At 40.8% G+C, this 12552-nt stretch overlaps 1 protein-coding gene across 2 annotated transcripts in view; it reads right to left on the reverse strand.

Annotated features, from left to right (window-relative positions):
• Positions 1 to 331: 331 nt before the first annotated feature.
• The window catches only part of camsap1b (calmodulin regulated spectrin-associated protein 1b), an 84817-nt gene continuing 72596 nt past the window's right edge, over positions 332 to 12552 (reverse strand). For both annotated transcript variants that reach the window (XM_062050712.1, XM_062050711.1), the window contains exons 14-19: positions 11270 to 11406; positions 10979 to 11196; positions 6278 to 6380; positions 6086 to 6198; positions 1556 to 1674; positions 332 to 1488 (exon numbers count right to left, since the gene is read on the reverse strand). In XM_062050712.1, coding sequence (XP_061906696.1) covers positions 1192 to 1488; positions 1556 to 1674; positions 6086 to 6198; positions 6278 to 6380; positions 10979 to 11196; positions 11270 to 11406 — 987 coding nt within the window. In that variant the 3' untranslated portion in view covers positions 332 to 1191. The remainder of the gene's footprint in view (positions 1489 to 1555; positions 1675 to 6085; positions 6199 to 6277; positions 6381 to 10978; positions 11197 to 11269; positions 11407 to 12552) is intronic.

A 12552-nucleotide genomic window follows, 5' to 3' on the forward strand; every position in this document is an offset into this window, starting at 1 on the left:
TGGGATAGGCTCCAGCACCCCCCCGCGACCCCGAAAGGGACAAGCGGTACAAAATGGATGGATGGATATTTAAAGTGTAGTGTAAAAGTTGGGCACTGATCTAAGTGATTTTGTGTTGTGATTACCTGGATGTCAAAAAAAGAGTTGTCATGGCAGAGCAGCGGTATCCATGGCGACAGGAGGCTGTTCTAGTTGACAGTCCGGAAGCTTGCAAGTGTCGGCCTGAAAAGACAAAACAACCACTAGGGGTGCCGGTGAGCTGTCATGCAAAAAAAAGGCGGGTGTGCAAAAAAAAAGCAAATGAACAGAAACAAGCCATGAGAGTAAAGAATAAAAATAAAAATGTGACTTTTATTCACTTGCAAACGCGTATGAAAATAAATAGATGACATGAGCTCATAAGGCGGGGGTGAAACTAAAGGTGTAACAAAATGGTGAGCAATGCCCTTACAATCTTTTTTGCAGTAGTATGAGACCCGGGCCTCGTTAGTAAAGTGCAGGTGTGACACAGGTGCTTTGTCATGGAGGCCAACAGGCGGGTGAAGAAGCACTTTGAGAGACAGACCAGACCAACATGGCAGTGCGTGTCAAACCTTAAGAGGAATGTTGTTTAATGGCGGCGCTCGGTGGTTACATTGCATGACGTGTGTGTGTGTGTGTGCACCATTGTTCTGTCTTTGTGGCCACAACTATGCTCTAAACATCAGAGAATCTCTGTTGTGATGACAAAAACGCACGTTTCAACTCCCAAACAAAACCAAAACACAGATCTCCCTTGTTAGACACCCCTGAGACAAAAAGGGATGTTTGGATAAATAAAAATGGTTAAAATGACCGGCGTTCGTGTCTTCCTTAGGCTATACGCCCGGCGCTACACAATCAGTGGGCACTTTGCAAGGCGATTGGACAGGAAGTACCACCATGTGATCATGTCTCCAGATGCTGATGTCAGCAAAAACAAAGCAACAGTCTTTTTTTTGCGCAGTAAGAGATTGTGTTCGATCCCGTCTTTTGTTCAGGTCACATGGCCATCCGCACCCCCGTCAGTCTGATTAATACGTAGTGTAAAACGCCTGCCACCAGGGGGCCACGGCCACCCGCATGCACGCACAGCCGTGCATGGCGGCGGGAAATTTGGGGTAGACATAGCAAGATGGCGGCGTATGATTGGGATGACAGGAGGAGGCGGGGCTATTTTGCTCCTTTCTTGGCTGCCGCGCCCCTCTTGGTTTGCCACAGGTGGTTGTGGATGGTCAGCGCATCCACGCTGACCGACACGGTCTTGGCGGGGATGACGGTGAACTGCTTGCGGTCCGAGCTGTACTTGTACAGCTTGTCGATCATCTTCTTGCTGATGCTTTTGGGCCCCGTGCCCGTCAGCTTGTGGATCTCCTCCGTGTCCGGGAAGTAGGAGTAGAGCGCCCGGAACTGGCAGCCGCCGTCGCGGAACAGGATCATCATGTGATTGGACTCGCACTTCTCCAGCTCCTGAGGAGGAAAGACCCTCGGTCACCGAGGCGGAAGCAAGACTCGGAAGAGGGGGAAGGGAACTGACCTCAAGGATCTGGTTCTTCTGCGGCTCGTTGACTTTGCCTGCCAGACAGCAATGTGAGATGGCGTTGTGGATGATTGGCTTGTTTGATTTGGCACTTGGCTCCTTGAACAGCTTTGGACCTGGAGAAGAAGACAGATCAACAGTATTGAGGGATTTGACGTGGAAAAGTATGTGAGCGTCATTGACGATTAATGACACTGCATTAAATTGATTGTGGCGCACCGCCGCGACTAAATAAAAGTCAGAGTAAAGCTGCTGCTCCTCCACATGGAGAGGAGCCAGATGAGGAGGTTCAGGCATCTGGTCAGGATGCCCCCCCAAGCTTTAGACGGGTAGGAGGCCACGGGGAAGACCCGAGATGCCTCTGGATCCCCCGGGAGGAGCTGGAACAAAGTAGCTGGGGAGAGAGAAGTCTTGGCTTATCTGCTTAGGCTGCTGCCCCCCCACCCCAACTCAAATAAGCGGAAGAAGATGGATGGATGAAAACATTTTACTTACATAAAACCAAGTTAAAGTAACATATTGTATAATTGGATATACTGTATCTAGTCTATTATTTACCGTATTTTTCGAACTATAAGGCGCACTTAAAATCCTTTCATTTTCTCAAAACGCGACAGTGCGCCTCATAACCCGGTGCGCCTGAAGTACAGAATATTTTTGGTTGTGCTTACTGACCTCGAAGCAATTTTATTTGGAACATGGTGAAATGATAAGTATGACCAGTAGATGGCAGTCACACATAAGCGGTATGTGTAGACTGGAATATGACTCAAGTAAACAACACCAACATTTTATATCTTCCATTGAAAATATAGAACATTACACACGGCGCTCAAAAATCTATCAAAATGTTTTAGTAGGACTTTGGTAAGCTATGAAGCCACACCGCTTGATGGATTGTACTGTGCTTCAACATAGGAGTGTTATTATGGTGTGTGTATAAGGTAAGACATTATCTGGTGTTTTGTTTCACAATATTATGCAAAACCAACTTTTCTTACCTTCTGGTACCCACTGATGTGTATTTGGGATCTGCATAAGTCCTGAAAAATTGCGCAAGTCCGCCTTTGTAGTCCGCACCGACACCGTAGTGGATAAGCTTCTTCATTTTCTCTATCTTCTTGTTATGGGACATTCATCCTCCACTGTTGCCATTTCTAATATAAAGTACCGTATTTTTCGGATTATAAATCGCAGTTTTTTTTCATAGTTTGGCCGGGGGTGCGACATATACTCCGGAGCGACTTATGTGTGAAATTATTAACACATTACCGTAAAATACCAAATAATATTATTTACCGGTATATCATTCGCGTAAGAGACGGAGCAAATGTCAGCAATCGTCACTCACACGTCAACCAATAAGAATTCGGCGGGGGCAGGTCATGGCAGAAGTGCACTGTGGGTCATGGGATGCTACATTCTACTTTGTCCGTAGCTATTAAAATGGATTATTTCAACATTATAAAAACTGAGAAGGGCTGAACTAAAATGGCACCGAAAAGGAAATCATATACTGCAGATTACAAGCTGGACGTAGGGAAATATGCAGCAGAAAACGGCGATCGAGCAGCAGAAAGAAAGGAAGCGGCGCATACCAGGAGCGACAACGAGGAAGAAGATTTCATTGGATTTAGCGATCAGGAGCATGTTCTATATGTTAGTTATTTGAATGACTCTTACCATAATATGTTACGTTAACATACCAGGCACGTTCTCAGTTGGTTATTTATGCGTCATATAACGTACACTTATTCAGCCTGTTGTTCACTATTCTTTATTTATTTTAAATTGCCTTTCAAATGTCTATTCTTGGTGTTGGATTTTATCAAATAAATTTCCCCCAAAAATGCGATTTGATACTCGAGTGCGACGTATATATATGTTTTTTTCCTTCTTTATTATGCATTTTCGGCCGGTGCGACTTATACTCCGGAGCGACTTATAATCCGAAAAATACGGTAATGTAAAGTTCTTACTTATATCTGTCAGTAAACTCACCATGAAAGCACTAAAAAATACCGGTATAGTGAGTTTACTTTATTCACCCAAGGAACTTTAGTTATTGGAGAGTTCTGGTCGGGACACATTTCGGGCGTTGTTGTTGCACTAGTGAGCCACGGATGAGGAGATGCTGCTGCGTTATTGATTGAAGTAAAGTCTGAATGTCATTAAAACAGTTAGCTCCATCTTTTGACACTTCTTCCACTCCCGTCCTTGCACGCTACACCACTACAACAACGATGACGGGGAGAAGACGCTGTCGAAGGTGAGCCATGTAAATAAGACCGCCCACAAAACGGCGCATCAGAAAGCGACTTTAAGATGATCTGTAAAACATCATCTATGCAACATTTTGACCAAAGAACCACCATTACATGTTATGTAGACCACAAGGAAGTCTTTTACATTTAGAAAAAAATTATAATAATATGACTCCTTTAATGCACCTTATCCTTTTGTATGAAAATAGACTTGAATAGACTCGCTCATCGGCAATGCGCCTAATAAAAGAAAATACGGTACTATTAACCTCAACATATAAGTGTAAAAAAAACATGATTTGTACATTTTCAGAATGTGCTTGGTCTATTTTTAAACAAAAAAGACAATCTGAAGTTGTCTATATTTTTTGGTTATCACGCCATGATTTTACCACTTCAAAATAGATTTCCCTCTTTTTGGGCCCTGTGCTGAATTGAGTTTGACACTCCTGGTGTAAATTGTCCAGAGGTATGCATGTGAGGGTGAATGATTGTTTTTCTTTCTGTCAATGAGCTGGTCCATTGTACGTTAGCATTAAGCTAGCCAACCTTCCTCCTGTATAATTGTACTGCTTTTTTCTGTTGATTCTAAACTGCATTATTATTCTACGTGATTCCTACATGTGTGCACTTCATGTATGTATATAATGTAAGTTACTTAGTTTTACAGTGACTTCATTGTGAAAAATATCAAAAATCCACCTCAGGTTATTTTTTCATCTCTAATTGAAAAGACTGTTTACATATTTGGCAAACTAAATTCCAACATCCAGAGAGGGCAGAATATAGAGCAGCCTTTTACAGTCAGCAGCAACAATTGAAAATTAAAGAATATAAGAAAAAACATGTTATTTCAAATAACTAATAACAGATTTGTATTTAAATACAGTGTTCCCTTGCTACAACACGGTTCACTTTACGCGGCCTTGTGGTTACACTGATTTTTTTGTGTGTAATTTTTTAGTGTCGCATGCTTTTTTTTTTCTTTTTTTCTTTACAGCGTATGAATGCGCATTGTGTTCTGCGTCCTGATTGGCAATGGTCTACAGTCCCTTAGCCAATCAATCTTCTTCATGCCATGTGTCCTGTACAGCAGTGGTCCCCAACCACCGGGCCGAAGCCTGGTACCGGTCCGTGGATCGATTGGTACCGGGCCGCACAAGAAATAAAAAAATAAAATAAAAATATATATTTTTTATTCAAACAACATAAAAAACACAAGATACACTTACAATTAGTGCACCAAACCAAAAAACCTCCCTCCCCCATTTATACTCACCCACTTATTCGCACAAAAGGGTTGTTTGTTTCTGTTATTACTATTTCTGGTTCCTACATTATATATCAATATAGATCAATACAGTCTGCAGGTATACAGTCCGTAAGCGCACATGATTGTATTTTTTTATGACACAAAACAAAATAAAATAAAAAAATAAATACCATACACCCCCCCCACCCCCCCCCCCCCCCCACCCCTTTTTTTTTTTTTTGCCTGTCTGAGAAAACTCAATAAAGCGTGTGGTTAGGGGTTTTCAACCTTAAAACATATATAAGAAACGTAAAAACATATACTGTACACTACTGTAAACGAAAAAAACATAAAAAAACAACCTGTAAATGAAAAAACATGCACAGAAAATGGAAAAAACATCCTGATTATGAAAAAAACAGTGTAAACAAAAACAATATATAATGAACGAAAGCATAAAAAACAGGGGGGGGGAAAGTACTTCTATTACACGGTTTCACTTAAAGCGGGTATTTTTTTTAACGTAACCCAGCGTTAAACGAGGGAACACTGTATACATAATACAGACTTGTTTTTAGATATACATTTGTTTAGCCTTTTTAAAGAAACTATATGCATCATTGCCAGTCAAAATGATAATGATGATGTCAGCCCCCCCTGCCACATAAAAAGGCAATCTGGAGGAAACCCTGCACTGTATTTATTTTTGACAGCTAATTATGTTTTCCATACACAGTGTGGAGCTGCTCCCCTAAGCTAATAATAATCACTTCGGCATCTTAGTTCAGTTTTGGCTCTTTAGCATTGACATCTTTACCAAAATTGCATTTTGTAGTTTTTTGTTTTTTTTCAAAGTGGGAAACTACCAATATGGCTCCGCATTCTTAGATTTGTCAGTGTGTGTGTGTGGGCCTCAGTGGACAAAGTTTGTACTCATGTGTTCCTGTGTACGTCCTACTTCTACTGGGGAGAACAGAGAACAATAAGTGGCCTGGCAGAGGAGCAACTCACCGGTGTACTCAGCCATGGACGCGATGGAAGAAGCGGTGGAACCGTTGTCCCAGTCTCGCTCTGCCGCCCGACTGTGGTTTCGACTTCCTGGAAAGGACTCTACAGAGTCACAGCTGAAGACAAGTAGAGGGATTGCAGCTTTACAGCTCAGATGAACGTAGCAGTGTTAAAATAAAGGGGAGAGCATCTTACCGGTGGGAACCTGCCCCCCCCGAATTGACGCTGTCAGCTTCGTTGGTGGCGGCGGAGGCCAGCGACAGACTGGATCCTGACTGGGCTGTGCTCAGATTGTCCACTGTGTAAGAAAACAGAAGTGCTTTAGGACTCATTTAGAAGAGGTAGGTGTCAAACTCATGGCAGAGGGACGAAACATCCTTTTTATATGACCCGCAAAAGCCTGGAAACATTATGCATCAAAAACGTATAAAATAAATACTTTTTTTTTTTTTTTTTGCTAAATGCATCCATTCAAAAATACATGTATTGCATATCTTTTAAACTTCATTATCTGCTAATGCAGGGGTGCCCATTAGGTCGATCGCGAGCTACCAGTCGATGGTGGAGGGTGTGTCAGTCCATTGCCAGCCAGGCATAAAAAAAATGATCTAAAAATGATCGATCATCAATCTTCACCAAGACGTCACTTGATTGACATTCACGGCACCCGAGGGTCTTGTGAGATGACGCTCACTATTATTAAGAAAAAATGACCGACAGGAAGGCGAGAAACACTTATTTCAACCTTACCTCCCATCAAAAGCTTAAAGACCGACCGCACAGTTCCTGTCTTCACAATAAAAGCCCTGCTCCATCCTGCCTGCTGTAACAAAATAAGAGTCTCAGAAAGCTAGCAAGCTACTGAGTTTTCCGTCAATGTATTTCTTGTAAAGTGTATAAAAAGGAGTATGGAAGCTGGACACTTTCATGTGGTATTGGACAGAAAGGAGGACTTTTTTTCTCCTCCATTTGAAAATGTGGACGTTATCATCACTACTGTCTGATTCCAATCAATGCAAGTCATCACAATCATACCAACTTATATTCTTGTCTTCATGAAAGAAAGGAATGTTAAACATGCTTGTATTATCATTAAACACATTTAACTTTTTAACATCTCTTTCATAAATAAATCAATATAAATTATATATATGAATGATCCCCTCCACTTGGTCAATTGAAAAGTAGCTGGCCTGCAAAAAAAGTGTGGCCACCCCTGGCCTAATGTAACAAATATTATGTTATGATACATTCCAAACATTTTCTTTGTCAAAATAAATACTTTAATTTTAACAATAGCACCATTTTTCCATTTACAGTAACACAACACAAAAGCAAAGCGTAGATTTTATGGTAAAAAAGCTGGCAGCACAGTCACCAGAATTTTACCATAAACAACAGTGATACCATTTTTCCATATGCTTTAAACACTGTAAATTATACGGTGAAAAAATTGGCACCACTGCCATCAAAATTTAACCATAATAAACAGTGGCACCGTTTTTCCATTTCCAGAAATACAAGCATAGATTTGACAGTAAATGACAGCTCAGCAGTCAGAATTTACGGTAAAAACAATGGCACCGCTTTTCTATTTACAGTAGATAGGCTCCAGCACCCCCTGCGACACCTAAAGGGACAAACGGTAGAAAATGGATGGATGGATGGGATGCTGTAAAAAACACACCATAAATTTTACGGTAAAAAACTGCCAGCATAGCCACCAGAATTGTACCGTAAAAACTTGGTAGCGTTTTACCATTTGCAGTAATACACTGGAAAACACCCAAATTTTACAGTAAAAAAAGCTGGTAGCACAGTCACCAAAATTTACTGTAAAAACAGTGGTACCAGTTTTACATTTACAGTAAAATGTTGTAAAAACCACCGTAAATTTTGCTGTAAAAAAAAAAGAAGCCAACTCAGCCAGCAGAATTTTACCGTAAAAAACAGTGACACTGTTTTCCATTTACAGTAATATGCTTTAAAACACTGTAAATTATACGGTGAAAAAAATGGCATCACTGCCATCAAAATTTAGCCATGATAAACAGTGGCACCGCTTTTCCATTTCAAGAAATACGCTGTGAAAACAAGCATACATTTTACACAGGGTCTCTGCACGTATTAACATGTCAAATTTAAGACTTTTTTTAAGACCATCTTGAAAATAATTTAAGACCATTTCACATCCATACGGACAAAAAATACAAGGAAAGTAAAATCAGAGGTCCATTGGAAAACAAAATGGTTATTCTGACTAAATACACCAGGAGCTTCTCTAGTGTAAACTCATTGAAAAAAATATTAGCTAACATGGTAACGCCAATTTTCAGATTTGCCATAGAAGTGTTTTCTGTCAAAAGGTGCGGTGTGCTTCGTAAGTGTTTTCATCAACATCAGCGATGGTAGAGGAAAGTATTGCCTGTGAAAGGGACAGTTAGCATCTCCGCTAAAGCTAAATGGTTAACTTTGGCAATGTTTTTTTTCGACTGTCAGAATGTAGCAAAGTGATTGTTGCCATTTCTAAGTGACTGTTGCCATTTCTAATATAAAGTAGGGTAAAGTTCTTACTTATATCTGTCAGTAGACTCGCCATGAAAGCGCTAAAACATACCGGTGTAGTGAGTTTACATTATTCACCCAAGGAACTTTAGTTATTAGAGGGTCTCTGCAGGTTTCAACATGTCAAATTTAAGACTTTAGAGTTTTTTTAAGACCATCTTGAAAATAATTTAAGACCATTTCACATCCATACAGACAAAAAATACAACCACAAAGTCAAATCAGAGGTCCAGAATGAATTTTAAGTATATGAATTCATGTACTGCTCTTTCACATTGGAAAACAAAATCGTTAAACTAACTAAATACACCAGGAGCTTCTCTAGTGTAAACTCGTTGAAAAAAAATATTAACTAAACATGGTAACAGCCAATTTTCAGATTTGCCATTGAAGTGTTTTCTGTCAAAAGGTGTGGTGTGCTTCATAAGTGTTTTCATCAAAATCAGCGATGGTAGAGGAAAGTATTGTCAGTTAAAGGGACAGTTAGCATCTCCGCTAAAGCTAAATTGTTAACTTTGGCAATGTTTTTTTCGGCTGTCAGAATGTAGCAAAGTGATTGTAGCCATTTCTAAGTGACTGTTGCCATTTCTAATATAAAGTAGTGTAAAGTTCTTACTTATATCTGTCAGTAGACTCACCATGAAAGCGCTAAAACATACCGGTGTAGTGAGGTTACATTATTCACCCAAGGAACTTTAGTTATTACAGGGTCTCTGCAGGTTTCAACATGTCAAATTTAAGACTTTTTTTAAAGGCCTACTGAAATTAAATGTTTTTATTTAAACAGGGATAGCAGATCCATTCTATGTGTCATACTTTATCATTTCGCGATATTGCCATATTTTTGCTGAAAGGATTTAGTAGAGAACATCGACGATAAAGTTCGCAACTTTTGGTCGCTGATAAAAAAAGCCTTGCCTGTACCGGAAGTAGCGTGACGTCGCAGGTTGAAGGGCTCCTCACATTTCCCCATTGTTTACACCAGCAGCGAGAGCGATTCGGACAGAGAAAGCGACGATTACCCCATTAATCTGAGCGAGGATGAAAGATTTGTGAATGAGGAACGTTAGAGTGAAGGACTAGAGTGCAGTGCAGGACGTATCTTTTTTCGCTCTGACCGTAACTTAGGTAAAAGGGCTCATTGGATTCCACACTTTCTCCTTTTTCTATTGTGGTTCACGGATTTGTATTTTAAACCATCCTCTTGAAAATGAGAGTCGAGAACGCGAAATGGACATTCACAGTGACTTTTATCTCCACGACAATACATCGATGAAGCACTTTAGCTACGGAGCTATCGTGATAGCATCGTGCTTAAATGCAGATAGAAACAAAAGAAATAAGTCTCTGACTGGGAGGATAGACAGAAGATCAACAATACTACTATCAGGAGACACAGAACCAAACACTGGACCTGTAACCACACGGTTAATGCTGTGCCGCCTGTCGAAGCCTAGCAATGCTGTTGCTAACGACGCCATTGAAGCTAACTTAGCTACGGGACCTCGTCAGAGCTATGATAAAAACATTAGCGCTCCACCTACGCCAGCCCTCATCTGCTCATCAACACCTGTGCTCACCTGCGTTCCAGCGATCGACGGCGCGACGAAGGACTTCACCCGATCATCGATGCGGTCGGCGGCTAGCGTCGGATAGCGCGTCTGCTATCCAACTCAAAGTCCTCCTGGTTGTGCTGCTGCAGCCAGCCGCTAATACACCGATCCCACATACAGCTTTCTTCTTTGCAGTCTCCATTGTTCATTAAACAAATTGCAAAAGATTCATCAACACAGATGTCCAGAATACTGTGGAATTTTGCGATGAAAACAGAGCTGTTTGTATTGTGATACAATGTGTCCGAATACTTCCGTTTCAACCATTGACGTCACGCGCAAACATCATCATGCATAGACGTTTTCAACCGGAAGTTCCCCGGGAAATTTAAAATTGCACTTTATAAGTTAACCCCGCCGTATTGGCATGTGTTGCAATGTTAAGATTTCATCATTGATATATAAACTATCAGACTGCATGGTCGGTAGTAGTGGGTTTCAGTAGGCCTTTAAGACCCCGCGTATACCCTGTTTCTACACCACTATAGTGGAGCGGACTCCATAGCGCCCCTGCTGAATGCAGCCAAGTAGTGTGCTATGTTCTGCCTCAATTTCTTTATAATGCAACGTTTTAAGAGGGAACTCTGCTCAGATGTGGTTAGTGTAGGGCAGAGTGCACACCACCTGAGGTCAGTGTCTACTTGTGTTGGGTGGCAAGATGTTACGAGGACGTAAAAAGAAGAGGAAGGCACTGAGGTGAAATATGAGCCAATCTCACGTGTGGAAGAAGAGCACTTTGAGTGGTTCTCGCTGGAAGACTCCTCTCTCAAGACAGACTTGGGTCTGTGTTTCTGCTTGGGCTTGGGTGTCTTGGGCTTCACAAGACCTTGCTCCTCAAATATCTCCTGCTGCTTCCTGCGGAGGTACTGCTGCTTTATCAGCTCCCGCCGCGTCTTCTCTTCCTCTTTACGCACGCGGTCCTCCTCAGCCTTCTGTCTGGTATTGATCAAGCACATATAATGTGAACACGTGACGTATGTCATGGTGAACAATGGTTTTAAATACATACCTGGCCTCGTCCCGCTTGAGTTCAGATTCTGCTTCCAGTTGCTGTTTGCGCAGCCGGGCTTCCTCAGCTTTCTTCTGCTGCTTCAGCAGGAACGCTGCTCTCTTCTTGGCAAGCTCGTCCTCTGCTTTCTGCTCGTCCTGTACACACAGACCACGTGTGACCGATTCATGCAGCGCTAAAACAACTTTGATGTTGATCATGATACTAACGAGTTGACGCAAATTTGTGACCCTCGGCCGATCGCGTGGTGTGCTAAAATGCAGCTGATGATGAGGCACAAATACCGACCAGAAACGCACAAACAAACAGTAGCTACAGTCGTGGTCAAAAGTTGACATACACTTGTAAAGAACATAATGTCATGGCTGTTTGAGTTTCCAATCATTTCTACAACTCTTATTTTTTTTGTGATAGAGTGATTGGAGCACATACTTGTTGGTCACAAAAAACATTCATGAAGTTTGCTTTTTTTATGAATTTATTTTGGGTCTACTGAAAATGTGAGCAAATCTGCTGGGTCAAAAGTATACATTTTGTGTAATTTGCAATGTCACTCAAACGTTATCCACATATTTTAAGACTAATATTCTTTTTGCTCATTAATAATATCAACGTGTCATCTTTTTCTAATGACATGATGCCTTTATCTCTATTTTTTACAGTGAGAGGTATTTTTTCGAAGTTATGTACATGTACATGTAGATGTTGTATCGGGACAGATCCATTAAGAGTTTGAGCAGAAATATGTCGTAGAGGAATAAACTATACACAATAAAACATTAACAAAATTGCTATGTCACTTGAGTGGTTTTTAAAGTAATAACTTTGAATTGAAAAAAAAACAACCCTCAAGCAATGTAAAAAAACATGGTGTTTACTTTTGGATCCAACATAAAACACAAAGCAGTTTGGCTAATAAAAATAAAGTCTAATAAACAAGCTTTGTTCTTCTCTAACAACACCTCCTAGTGGTTTTTTGATCAGCCGTTTTACTGCCATTTTACAGACACCGTTTGGAAACAATTAAAATATGTAAATAAACATTTACAAAATCTTTCTGTGTAAAAAACTCATTTCACAAGGTATATATCTGCAGCTTATAGTCCGGTGCAGCTAATACATAAAAAAACACGTTTGCCTTATTAAGTTTAGTGGGTGCGGCTTATATACCGGTGTGCTCTATAGTCTGCAAAATTAGATTAGATTAAACTTTTCAGAACTATGCAACAAAATGCAGTTTAGCATCTAACCAGAAGTGCAATCGAAATACGGTATTTCCATTC

The sequence above is a fragment of the Entelurus aequoreus genome, linkage group LG06, assembly GCF_033978785.1.
Source record: "Entelurus aequoreus isolate RoL-2023_Sb linkage group LG06, RoL_Eaeq_v1.1, whole genome shotgun sequence".
NCBI classification, from domain to species: domain Eukaryota; kingdom Metazoa; phylum Chordata; class Actinopteri; order Syngnathiformes; family Syngnathidae; genus Entelurus; species Entelurus aequoreus.